The following is a 13,697-nucleotide window of genomic DNA, read 5'->3' as shown; positions in this document are numbered from 1 at the left end:
GCAAATCGAGATTTGATAATTGAATACTTGAACAGTTCTTATGAAGAACACAACCACAAGTAGCACAGCAAATGTCGGTTTAATTGTTGCTTTCATAGTGTCAACGGCTGATTTCTGACTGCTCAATAATAAATCATTCTACACTAATCGGTAAAGCCTACGCTCATAATAATTGTTGTCATTGAAAATCTCAAAAACATATTTAATAATTATGTATTTAATAGCACAATCAATAACAATAGTTGTTATCGGCATAATTGAAGTTACTTCCATACCATAAACCAATAAACATTTTTAATATATTCAACTTTAAATATATCTTGATGGTAAATATTTGTGAATATTTGATTGAAAGTGCGGCTTCTTAACAAAAATCAACAATCCATTGCTTAGTGCTGGAAATCATAAAATAAATCCTGATTGAAAGTAAAGTAAAGTTTTAGAACAAACTGCTGCTTCTTATCGAAAAGCCAAGTCTGCTGCAGCATGTAATCCCCAGTGGGATAAGGCAACGAAAAATTTCTGGCATCCCAAAAGAAACCCTTTACTGTCAGTTTGCCCTGCAAAGATACAAACATAAAAGATTTTACATATAGAAAACGTTTAATGTTTTGTCACTCACCTCCATTGGACACGGATGATTGAAGTCAATATAGTCCTTGATTTCATCCCAAAACATTTTCATTACAGGGTGGTTGGTCTTACGCAGGAACGCGCAGTAGTCAATCGTATAGCGGCCCAGCCAGGGCTTGTATCCACTTTCTCTTTTCAGCATCTGCCAAATTAGGGTAATCGATCGGGCTGGACTATGAATGTTAAAGATAAGGTTAAAAACTGTCTTGTTGCGACTAATCGCACGCAGCCTGCACAGATCGAAGGTGACCCAACTTTTGTTTTGGGACTCGCATATGACATTGGTCATTTTGACGGTGGTTATCATCTGGAATTATAGTTTTGTAAATCACATTACCAATGAAATTATTTGAATACCTGCACGGTTTTTATGGCGAACACCGCCAGAAATATAGCGCAAATAGTCTGTTTTACTGTAGGCTTCATTGTTCCAACTGTTGAATTCCGACTACTACTATATATAATAATCTATATATATATATGTATAATTTTATATAAATATATATATAGTGACATATCCATAGTCGCACCCACCCTTTAACATAACTTAGCACATAAGCATAAGCACAATTATAAACATTTCTAATATTGTAAACAAAGAGCCTGGTGATAACATCGACATTGGTCAAGATCAAACTGTCCCCCTTTGGTAGACATAAACAATTCACCCTAAATATCACGCCACTGTCAATGTTCCCATCAGAGTACTATCCCACGCATAATTGCTGACGCAGCTCAAACTTCACTCAATTTTGACTCAAACTCTCTCAAAGCGAAGTTTGCTAAGCGACCGCAACAGTTAGATAAATCAGTTCATATTCGGGAAGCAAATCTGAATGTACTCAACAAAAGTAGCCGTTAAGTGAAAATAATAAATTGAAATATATTTTTTTATAGTAACCTAACGTGTAAAACTTAATTGGCGCAGCCGGTAGGATACGTCGGGAAAAAAATAAAGATCGCTAAAGGATAATTAATTCCCAGATCTAACGCACAATCGCGACCGAAAGTGTTGTCGGAGTGTAATAAAAATTTTCTCGAATACGTATCCGCACAAGAACCTTCGGGTCACTAGTAGCTTAATAATATTGACCCTTTGGGCAATAAAGCTACTACAGTTAATAACGACTGGCTTTGCATATCGTTTGATCCCTGCAATACGTTATTACTGAGTCTTTTTAAGACACACACACAAAAAAAAAAAAACATTTACACAATAATCCATCACAAACTTTAACTTAAAATAAAAGTGCAAAATCAAAGAACAATAAAGTTCAAACCTACAAACTCAAAACTATTCAAAAAAAAGTGTATTACACCAAGATGACAATGGAATTATCAGAACAACACCTCAACCAGGCCCTTTCACAACTTAGACAGGTGCCAAGCTTTGACGGATCAACGGATCAACTAAACGCCTTCATTAAAAGGATAGATTACATCCTACACCTGTATCCAACCCGAGATGTTAGACAACATAGCATCTTATACGGAGCCATCGAATTGCAAGTCACAGGAGATGCTCAGAGAATATCACAAAGGACAGCAGCCAACACTTGGCAGGAGCTGAGAAACGCATTGATTGAAGAATACAAAGTGCAGACACCATTTGAAGAACTCCTTCGACGCTTATACAACACGAATTACCAAGGAAACGTCCGTAAGTTCATCGAGGAGCTCGAGAATAAATCTTTTGTTATATTAAATAAGTTAGCACTAGAAAATATACCTAGCAATACAACCCTTTATACAAATGCTATGAATAACACAATCAAAGATGTTATTACAAAAAAATTACCAGATAGGCTTTTCATGATGTTAGCCAGACACGACATTACGTCGACACAAAAACTAAAGCAAGTAGCTCAAAGAGAGGGATTATATGAAAATAGCGTTACTGAAAAACCTAAAAATAATAATGTTCAGGGAAATCCAAATAACAATCGTAGGAACATGGGAAATTATCAGCAAAATGCTAACCCAACCACCATTTCAAGTGGTTATTCCAACACGAATCAGAGTTATCACGCACAAAATAAACAGCACAATAAGTCCGAAGACAATCAGAAAGCTCACCACGAGTTCCAACAGAAATTAAGTCAAGGTAGATACCAAAATCCCTTAAACTACCAAAATCAGTCCCATTCACGCTTGAATGCACCAAACCCTCCGACTAAACGTCAAAGAGATAGTAACAGTGGGCAGATGAAAATGGATACATCCGAAAATTTTCATCAGCAAGCCTCGGAACAAACAGAAGAAATCCATTCATAAAATTGATTATGAATGACGAAGTTCTAAAATGTGTCATCGACACAGGTTCAACCATAAATCTAATGAAAACAAACCGCTTAAATTTTCCAGTTTACAACGAAACATTAAAGGTTCACACCATAAATGGTGTTATTGAATTAAAACAAAGTATACGATTAGGAGCAAGCAAAATTTGTCCGAGCAAACAAAAATTCTATATTCACGACTTCTCAGAGCATTATGATGTTCTGATTGGGAGAGAATACCTTGAGGCATGTCAAGCAAAAATAGACTATGCACAAGGATCCGTAACCTTAGGAGAATTTAACTTTTGTTTTAGATATAATGACGAAGAGGTCGAAGAGGACATGACCGCACAAGAGTGCCTTGATCCACCCTCAACAGAGGACAGACCATTTAACTTCGCTATTAATAATGAATTAATAGAAAACAATGAGTTTAGGCTAGAGCACCTAAACTCAGAAGAAAAAGAAAAAATAAAAAAAGTTTTACATGAATTTCGTGATATCCAGTACCATGAAGGTGACAATTTGACTTTCACTAGTACAATTAAACACAAAATTCTAACGAAACATGAGGACCCAATTTACAAGCGTCCATACAAATATCCTCAAATATACGATGAGGAAGTAAATAAACAAATAAGCGATATGATAAAACAAAATATCATACGTAAATCCAAATCCCCTTACTGCTCACCAGTAATAATCGTTCCAAAGAAAAACGATGCATCTGGAAAGCAAAAATTCCGGTTAGTCATAGATTACCGCAATCTCAATGAACTAACTATTAATGATAAATACCCTATCCCGATCATGGATGAAATATTAGACAAACTTGGAAAATGTCAATATTTCACAACCATTGATCTAGCCAAAGGCTTCCACCAAATCCAAATGGATCCTGGTTCAATACCCAAGACCGCATTTTCGACTAAACATGGCCATTACGAGTACACTCGCATGCCATTTGGTCTTAAGAATGCACCTGCAACGTTCCAACGTTGTATGAACAATCTCTTAGAAGATTTAATTTTTAAAGATTGTCTGGTCTACTTAGACGACATTATTATTTTTTCCACTTCATTGGAGGAACACATTTTGTCGCTACAAAAGGTATTTAAGAAGCTTAGAGAAGCTAACTTAAAACTACAGTTGGATAAATGCGAGTTTATGAGAAAAGAAACTGAATTTCTCGGTCACATCATCACAACTGAGGGTATAAAACCAAATCCCAACAAGATACAAGCAATTGTCAAATTCCCAATTCCAAAAACCCCAAAAGAAATTAAATCATTTCTAGGATTATGTGGTTTCTATAGGAAATTTATACCAAATTTCGCTAATATAGTAAAACCATTAACACTTAAATTAAAAAAGGGAGCAAAAATCAATATAAAAGACAGAGACTACGAGCTAGCGTTTGAAAAGCTAAAAGTACTCATAACATCCGACCCAATTTTAATATACCCTAACTTCGAAAAACCATTTTCATTAACTACAGACGCGAGTAATATGGCAATAGGGGCCGTCCTTTCGCAAGAGCATAAGCCTATATGCTATGCAAGTAGAACTCTCAACGAGCATGAGTTAAATTATTCAACGATTGAAAAAGAATTATTAGCAATCGTTTGGGCCACTAAATACTTTAGGTCCTATCTCTTTGGTCGACAATTTCAAATCCTTAGTGATCACAGACCACTCGTCTGGTTAAATAATATGAAAGAACCTAACATGAAATTACAAAGGTGGAAGATCAAGCTAAATGAGTTTGATTTCCAAATTAAATACGTCCCAGGAAAAGAAAATTATGTGGCAGATGCTCTGTCCAGAATTCAATTAAACGAAAACTTCTTAGGCGAAGATACAATTAGCACAAGAGCAACAATACATAGTGCTCAAGAAGACAACAGTAACCATTTACAAATCACAGAAAGACCACTTAATTATTACAATCGACAAATAGAATTTGAAAAAGGAACCGAGAACGAAACAAAAGTTACGAATTACTTTCACAAAACCAACATAAAAATTACGTACAAAGACATGACTAATACGCATGCCAAAGAATTAATAAAAGAATACTTATGCACAAAGAAAAGTGTGCTATACTTCCACAACGAAGCAGATTTTCCAATTTTTCAAGAAGCCTACTTAGAAATAATAAGTCCGAATAATTCAACAAAGGCAATGAAAACTAGTACAAAATTAATAGACCTTCAAACATACGCAGAATTCAAAGAATTAATATTAAAAAAGCACAAAGAATTATTACATCCAGGAATTGAAAAAACTATCAATTGGTTCAAAGAAACCCACTATTTCCCAGATTATCAAAATTTAATTCAAAATCTAATAAATGAATGTGAGATTTGCAACATCGCAAAAACAGAACACAGAGATACAAAATTAACTTTCGAAATAACTCCAGAAATCGCTAATATCCGAGAAAAATATGTAATGGATTTTTACATAGTAGGAGATAAACAATTTTTATCTTGCATTGATATCTATTCAAAATTTGCATCATTATTAGATATAAAAAGTAAAGACTGGCTAGAAACCAAACGAGCTATATTACAAGTGTTCAACCAAATGGGTAAGCCCATCGAAATAAAGGCAGACAAAGACTCAGCTTTTATGTGTACAGCTTTACAATTATGGCTAAAATCAGAAGCAGTAAATATTAATATAACCACTAGTAAAAATGGTATATCCGACGTAGAACGATTTCATAAGACAGTTAACGAAAAACTAAGAATCATTAACAGCGACTCAGACGTCGAAAATAAACTTACAAAATTTGAAACTATACTCTACACGTACAATCATAAAACAAAGCACAAAACGACTAACAGAACACCAGCGGACATATTCATATATGCAGGTACACCAGAGTATGACACTCAAGCTAATAAAGAAAAACTAATAAATAACCTCAACAAAAAACGAACAAATTATGAAATTGACACTAGATACAAACACTCACCGTTAGTTAAATCAAAGACGACAACCCCGTTCAAGAAAACAGGAGAACTAAGACAAATCGACGACAAACATTTTGAGGAAACTAACAGAGGCAGGAAAATAACACATTACAAAACCAAATTCAAAAAGAAAAAGAAGACTAATCAAAGCAAATATAACAATTACAGGTCAACAACAGACAGCGATCAAAACATACAAGCACCAGCTTAAATTAATTATTATAATATTACTATCAATAACTGTAAACCATATAAATGCACAGAGTATTGAAATTAATCCTATCAAAGCCCATAACGGATATCTCATATTTAAAACAGGAACCATAGACATTCCGACAGATTACGAATTCCACTGTTTAACGGTTAATATAACAAAAACCGAAGAAACTTTTAACAATTTAATTGAACAAAGTAAAGAATTCAATAACCTTATACAAATCGAATACCTAGTAGAAAAATTAAACAGAGAAATAAACGGCTTAAAAATAGCCAAACGCAGCAAAAGAGGTTTAGTTAACATAGTAGGAACAGCATATAAATACTTATTTGGAACATTAGATCAAGAAGACAAAGCAGAAATTGAACAAAAAATAAGCAACTTAGCAGAAAACAGCGTTCAGGTTAACGAATTAAATTACATAATAGAAGCTATAAACAAAGGAATAGAAATCATGAACGAACTAGATCAAGAGAAACAAAAAGGAAAGAAATTAGATATCCTTATATTTAACTTACAACACTTTACAGAATATATAGAAGACATTGAGATGGGAATGCAGCTCACAAGATTAGGAATTTTTAACCCAAAATTACTAAAACATGACTATTTGTTGCATGTTAATTCTGAGAAATTGTTGAATACAAAAACTTCCACTTGGTTTAAATCAGATACAAACGAAATACTGATAATATCCCATATTCCTCGAGAAATAATAAAAAGCCCGGTATTCGAAATAATTCCATACCCGGATGAAAATAATAATATTTTGACAGAAATAGCTCATGAAAAATATTTTACCCAAGATAAAAAAGTTTATAGCAGAGAAACAAAAAAATTAATTACTAATGAATGTTTAACAGGAATTTTAAACCAAATAACATCAGAATGTAGTTATACTAAAATTTTGCAAAATTTTCAAATCAACTACATAGAACCAAATATAATTTTAACTTGGAATTTACCAAAAACTATATTAAATCATAATTGTATAAATAACGAAATAACAATAGAAGGAAACAATATAATAAAAATCTTTAATTGTTCACTGCAAATTAATGAAATTTCAATTTCAAACAATATGTTAGATTATACTCAAAGCATTTACGTAAGCAATGATGTTATAAAATTAGAACCACTTTCGTTTGTACAAACGAAACAAATTATAAATGCACATACAAAATTTAACAATGTATTCCAGATAATTACAATAACCATATTTGTAATCATATTAATAAGTTTAACACTGTATTTGACATATAAGTTCAAAAGCATACCTAAGAAATTAATTATAAAATATAAAAAACCCAAAGTAGAAGAAACACCTACAATAATAGGAGATATACCAATTGTAAAAGAAGAAAATGTTACACCATATCCAAACTTAAACACCTGAGGACAGGCACTTTTCTAATGGTTGGGGGAGTGACATATCCATAGTCGCACCCACCCTTTAACATAACTTAGCACATAAGCATAAGCACAATTATAAACATTTCTAATATTGTAAACAAAGAGCCTGGTGATAACATCGACATTGGTCAAGATCAAACTGTCCCCCTTTGGTAGACATAAACAATTCACCCTAAATATCACGCCACTGTCAATGTTCCCATCAGAGTACTATCCCACGCATAATTGCTGACGCAGCTCAAACTTCACTCAATTTTGACTCAAACTCTCTCAAAGCGAAGTTTGCTAAGCGACCGCAACAGTTAGATAAATCAGTTCATATTCGGGAAGCAAATCTGAATGTACTCAACAAAAGTAGCCGTTAAGTGAAAATAATAAATTGAAATATATTTTTTTATAGTAACCTAACGTGTAAAACTTAATTATATATATATTCATACACTGGGCGAAAGATTCTAAAATTGGTGTTCCCAATTGGCTCTAAAGGCTATTATTATAATAATACTTAATAATGGCATATAAAAAAAAAGAGTCCTCTTGGCGGGAGTGGCCGACTAGAGGATACCCTGAAAAAACACAGTCTGTGACAGTTTAATAGCTAAAAGGATATACAATAGCATTTTTGAATAATAAAATGCCTGCTTCGACCTAAGAACCAATCTAACTACTTCTCATACCTAATCATGATCAGTATATACTCTATAAGAAGCTTCATGTCAAATTTTCGATTCTAGCTTGAGATTTGCTTAAAAAAACAGGAGTTCGATATATATCGATTGCTTGACAACGGACGAGTTATCGGCTATCGGAAGGGAACTTTACGGTGCACTATGATTGAATACAAGCTGTATTCAAAAATAAAACTCAGTATTAAAAAATTCCAAAAATTAAAAAAGTAATTTTATAAAAATACGAATATGTTTTTTATTTTGTTAAAATTGATATATATATATATAAATTGAAAACTGATTGATTGGTGGTCAGCGCGGAACTGATGGCTGTGTTTAACTATTTATATATATTTGAAAGAGAGCACAAGCCATTAAAATATTATAATATAATAGCATAAATAGCAGGTTGTATTTTTTTTTGGAATCGCGACCATTGGGAATTGAACCTAGTTTTACCAAAGGCACATCAAAATCTTATATTAAAGTTTTCATGAAGAGAACTGCCACAAATATCACAGAATTAGTTGATTCTGTTATTTATTCGCTAAAGAAAGATCCATTTCAAGTTTGCTTGAATTAATTAAGTTTAAGTTTTCACTTAAGACACTTAATTTTTTAATCTTTGAATAAATCCTGACGGAACGTAAAATAAAAATTCGTTAAGGCCTGCGGTCTCTTATCGAAAATCCAGGTTAGGAGCACCATGTAATCCCCACTTGGCAAAGGCACCGTTAAGTCCCTAGGATCCCAGAAGAAGTCCTTAACAATCTGCTTGCCCTGTTTTGAAGGTTGTTCACAGATGTATTTTGATAGACTTCAGATCAGCTACTATTTACCATGTAGGGACAAGTGTGGTTGAGGGTTGTATAACTTTTGATAATATCATAATAAATCTTGATGACAGGATGATTGACCTTGCGAATAAATGCGCAGAAATCAACCGTATACTGGCCCAGCCAGGGCTTATATCCATTTGCCCTCTTCTGCATCCGAAAGTGTAAGTCGACGACATGCACCGGCTGCAAAAGGTTTATCTCCATGTTCAGAACTGTTTTGTTGCGACTAATCGCACGCAGCCGGCACAGATCGAAGGTAACCCAAGTTTTGTTTTTCGTTTCGCAAACTGCGTTCGTAAACTTTACTGTGGCTGCCATCTGGAATTTGAACTCGTTTTTCAAGAGTGGGTTAATGCAAATAGACAGTGTTCAAATAAGTACATGGATAGTTTTTATGAAGATAGTTTCCACAAATATCACACAAATCGTCAGATTCACCGTTGGCTTCATTGTCTCAGCGGTTGATTGTTGACTGTTAATAAATATATGAAAGTGCGCTTATAATTATATTTGCCATTACAACTGAACAGATTATAATAATTGTGAATTTAAATAGTACAAAATCCATAATCCATAATATCCATAATACATGCATGAATAGATTTTAATTACAAATTAATTTAGCCCATCGAAAAACAAAGTCAACGCGTAGTCGCCAATGGGGCTTCGTGGTAATAACATGTTTTTAGCATCTCAAGTAAGTTCCTTTATTGAAGGTAAGCTGATGAATGATTGGCTGCATAAAGACTTGAAAGGCACACAGTGATTTTCTCCTCTCAAAGGGAGTGATTGAGCATTGTATATTTTTGTGCATACTTCTTGATAACATCATGATAAGTTTTGACAACAGGATGATTAAGTTGACGCTAAGCTCGGCTTATATCCAGTTGCTTTTTGGTGCATAAGAAAGTTAAGATCTGAGTGAATTGAAGTCTATCGAACATGCACATTGAATAGTTTTTTTTTTAATGTTTGTGTTCCTTAAATTTATTACAATAGATAGTTTTTACTTTGGGTGCGCTCGAAGCTAGCGCGAATTACACATGGTATTCGGGCGACGCTGTGTAATTGCTCTAGTCCTTGAATATATCCTGATGGAAAGTAAAGTAAACCTTCGTTACAAACTGTGGCTTCTTATCGAAAATCCAAGTGAGCAGCACGGCGTATTCACCACTTGGTAAAGGCACCGTTAAGTCTGTGGGATCCCAGTAAAAATCCCTGAGAATCTGCTTGCCCTGCATTGAGAGTGGATCACAGACGTATAAAGACTGTGTGAGATAAACATTTACTGACCACATAGGGACACGTATGGTTGAGCGTTGAAAAGTCCTTAAAAACGCCAATTAGGATTTTGATAACCGGATGATTGGATTTGCGCATAAGCGCACAGAAATCGACCGTATATTCGCCCAACCAGGGCTTATAGCCATTCGCTTTTTTCTGCATCCGAAAATTGAGGTCGGCCGTGTGCACCGGATGGAGAAAGTTCAAGTCCACATTCAGCACAGTTTTATTGCGATTTATCGCACGCAGTCGGCAACGATCGAAGGTGACCCATGTTTTGTTTTTCGTCTCGCAGACGGCATTCGTAAACTTAACCGTGGCTGCCATCTGGAATTTGAATTTGTTACATCGAATTTTGCCGTTTCAATTTATGATTTTTGATTTAAATACATGCACAGCTTCTATGAGGAGCACAACCACAAATGACAGACAAATTGTTAGTTTTACTGCAGGTTTCATTGCCTCAACGGTTGACTGTTGACTGATACCAAATTGGTGTATAATTATCGAGAAGTTGATATTTATATTTTTTGTTGAAATTAAATAATTCAGAATTCAATAGGCCATAATAATGGACTACGCACACAAATTTGCAAAGCTGGTCACCATACAGACATTTGCTAATAGCTTTGTTTAGAAATATTTAAATAAATCCTGAAGAAGCGTATAAACAGCAGCGTATAATATATCCCTCTTCACTTGGAATCCCTCTTTTAGTTTCTAAAAGATCACACAATAAAAAGCAGATTTGGAATAGTTTCATTGTCCCATTCATTGATGTAGCTTCTCATAAAAAAAAACCCATCAATTAAAAGCATTTCAATCATTAATTACTCAAAGCAATTTAAATATATGAAATTGGATTCGTAGGCCCTATTGCCCTATTAAGTAGAAGTTATGCAAGAGAAGTCCTTGTACACCACATAGGAACACGTGTGAAGTCCTTGATGATATCGTATGACAGTTTAATAACATGATAAAGGCGCAGAAATCAACCAAATACTGGCCCAGCCAATTGTAGCCAGCCCAATTTAATGGCAAATGTTTAATAATAATGATAAATAATTACTTTTAAATGAACACATATGATGTGCACAAAATGTATTACAAAATGAATCAAATATATGCCATTTGTTGATCCGTTGATCCGAGCTTAAAACACCGAAATTTCGTGCCGCCAATAGTTAATCTCGAAATGTAAAGTAAACATTCGTCACAAACTGCGGCTTTTTATTGAACATCCAGGTGAGTAGCAGCAGATATTCTCCACTTGGCAAGGGTAGCATTAATTTGGCTGGATCAACGATGAAGTCCTTAAGCATCTGCCTGGCCTATCACAGAAATCGTAAGTAAAGTTCAATCTGTAGCACAATCGCTGTACTTACCACATAGGGGCACGTATGATTGATTGTCGAATACTCCTTGATCAAATCATAGATGATTTTTATAAAGGGATGATTGGCCCGGCGCATAAACGCACAAGCATCGGCCGTATAGTTGACCAACCAGGGCTTATAGCCGTTCGCCTTCTTCAGCAGCTGGGCGTTAACGTGTATTTCATAGGCTGGGTAAAGGACCATTATCTCAATGGTTAGAGGGGTCTTGGTGCGGCTAACTGCACGCAATCGGCACTTCTCGATGGTTACCCACGACTCATTTCTGGACTCGCAAATGGCATTTGTCATCTTGCAAACGGCTGCGGTCTGGAATGTGAGCTGGTTATGCTTGGGCAATATGTGGATATACAGATTCGAATACATAGACGGCGTCCACAAAGAGCGCTGAGAGCAAAAGCATTGCGTAAGAATCCAGATAATATTTCGGTTTCATTGCCTCAACGATTGGATATTGACTGACAGCAGGGTCAATATATTGTCAAATAAATCGTTTTTATATTTATAATTCATATATAATTGCCGCAGCACACATTCAAAAATACATAATACTATTATGATAATATCAACACAATTTTTATTTTCGATATTTTGTGAGATTAATTGGGGCAGATGTTATTAGCCGATCTCAGAATATATCCTGATAAAATGAGAAATATATGTTCGTTACAAATTGCGGCTTCTTGTCGAAAATCCAAGTTAGGAGCAACAAATAATCGCCAGTTGGCAGAGGCAAGGTCAGGTTTGTGGGATCGTAGTAGAAATCCTTGACAATCTGATTGCCCTATTGAGTAAGACGTTTAGTTAATTAACAATTGGTATACATTTACTCACCTGATAGGGGCAGGTATGATTGATTGTGGAGAAATCTCGCAAAATAAGCCAGAACATTTTAAAAACCGGATGTCTCTGCTGGCGCATAAACACACAGCCATCGATTGTGTAGTTAAAAAGCCAGGGCTTATAGCCATTATCCTTTTTCATAAGTTGCAGGCTTATATGAATATTGTAAACAGGATACAGTATGTTGATATCGGCATTAAAGGTCGTCTTGTTGCGATTTATCGCACGCAGGCGACATTTGTCGATAATAACCCAAGATTTGTTGCTCGACTCGCAAACGGCATTTGTCATCTTGCAAAAGGCGGCCGTCTGTAACAGACATGTTTGTTAGTTATGCCATATATCAGATTAAAGGTTAATCCAGCTTGTCTTTTTTTATACTATTGGCATATACAACGTATGTATGTACACCTGTACAGGATATACCCACAGGACATACAACAGCCACACACGAATCGGCGACTCGAGTCGGAATCCACGTTGTTTAGTTGTCTTTATGGCTAGGATCAGTTGAAAGCTAGCAGCATCTATCATGGATTGTTGTTTTTTTTTCATACCTTGCACCTCCGTATCAAAATCAGCATTAAAACAATAAGCACACATTTTCTCAGCGCTTGAGTTGCGTTCATGACGAAAACTGACTAAACAGCCGCTTGTTGAAATTAATTTTATATTTTTATAAAATATATAAGCCAATACTAAAAAATAATGATAATTTCATTTTAATCGCTTAAGGTTATTCATTATAAACTAATTACCATAAAGCAAAAATGTTGCAGGGTACAAAAAATCTATAAAATAAATAATTCCCAAAATGCGCCAAAAAACGTAGAAATTGCAATGGTTTTTTTTTTAAACAAATTTTGACAAATTAAACTGCCATAAAATTTGCTATGCCCATTTTCAATCAAATCTTTTAAAACATTTTAGCTAAAAGCAAAATAATAAAAACTATAAAGTAAGTATACTATATTTATATTAATATATAAATCTTAGTGAAGTTCTTAGAGGCTAAGTCTGATTGAAATAAATTTGATTGATAGGAATCTAACTGCACCTGCTGACCCGCTGACCCGTGCTTGGAACTCTCACTCAATCCGAAAGGTAAGCTTCTAGCCTTGCCACAGAGAATAAAGGCTAGATTTC

At 34.6% G+C, this 13,697-nt stretch overlaps 5 protein-coding genes across 7 annotated transcripts in view; all 5 read right to left on the bottom strand.

The window, feature by feature from the left end:
• Window positions 1-365: 365 nt before the first annotated feature.
• LOC26530783 (uncharacterized) lies at window positions 366-927 on the bottom strand. The gene is made up of 2 exons (XM_032436502.2): window positions 623-927; window positions 366-560 (listed from the first exon to the last, which is right to left on the bottom strand). The coding sequence occupies exons 1-2, from the start codon at window positions 920-922 to the stop codon at window positions 390-392; spliced, it is 471 nt and encodes a 156-aa protein (XP_032292393.1). The 5' UTR covers window positions 923-927; the 3' UTR covers window positions 366-389.
• A 7,882-nt stretch (window positions 928-8,809) lies between these two features.
• LOC138911428 (uncharacterized) lies at window positions 8,810-9,234 on the bottom strand. The gene is made up of 2 exons (XM_070210564.1): window positions 9,031-9,234; window positions 8,810-8,971 (listed from the first exon to the last, which is right to left on the bottom strand). Exons 1-2 carry the CDS (start codon window positions 9,232-9,234, stop codon window positions 8,810-8,812), a joined length of 366 nt encoding a protein of 121 aa, XP_070066665.1.
• Window positions 9,235-10,103: 869 nt separating this feature from the next.
• On the bottom strand, window positions 10,104-10,641 carry LOC6625459 (uncharacterized). Its single transcript, XM_002048853.3, has 2 exons — window positions 10,324-10,641; window positions 10,104-10,265 (listed from the first exon to the last, which is right to left on the bottom strand). Exons 1-2 carry the CDS (start codon window positions 10,639-10,641, stop codon window positions 10,104-10,106), a joined length of 480 nt encoding a protein of 159 aa, XP_002048889.3.
• Window positions 10,642-11,371: 730 nt separating this feature from the next.
• LOC138911415 (uncharacterized) lies at window positions 11,372-12,084 on the bottom strand. Its single transcript, XM_070210405.1, has 2 exons — window positions 11,700-12,084; window positions 11,372-11,645 (listed from the first exon to the last, which is right to left on the bottom strand). The coding sequence occupies exons 1-2, from the start codon at window positions 12,072-12,074 to the stop codon at window positions 11,499-11,501; spliced, it is 522 nt and encodes a 173-aa protein (XP_070066506.1). The 5' UTR covers window positions 12,075-12,084; the 3' UTR covers window positions 11,372-11,498.
• Window positions 12,085-12,237: 153 nt separating this feature from the next.
• LOC6625461 (uncharacterized) overlaps window positions 12,238-13,697 on the bottom strand; it is a 56,815-nt gene continuing 55,355 nt past the window's right edge. For all 3 annotated transcript variants that reach the window (XM_070210406.1, XM_032436172.2, XM_002048855.4), the window contains 2 exons: window positions 12,543-12,860; window positions 12,238-12,492 (listed from right to left, as the gene is read on the bottom strand). In XM_070210406.1, coding sequence (XP_070066507.1) covers window positions 12,337-12,492; window positions 12,543-12,842 — 456 coding nt within the window. In that variant the 5' untranslated portion in view covers window positions 12,843-12,860 and the 3' untranslated portion in view covers window positions 12,238-12,336. The remainder of the gene's footprint in view (window positions 12,493-12,542; window positions 12,861-13,697) is intronic.

The sequence above is a fragment of the Drosophila virilis genome, chromosome 5 (genome assembly GCF_030788295.1).
Source record: "Drosophila virilis strain 15010-1051.87 chromosome 5, Dvir_AGI_RSII-ME, whole genome shotgun sequence".
Classification (NCBI taxonomy): domain Eukaryota; kingdom Metazoa; phylum Arthropoda; class Insecta; order Diptera; family Drosophilidae; genus Drosophila; species Drosophila virilis.
Note: the sequence above shows the minus strand (reverse complement) of the source record. Positions and strands in the feature narration are given on the sequence as shown.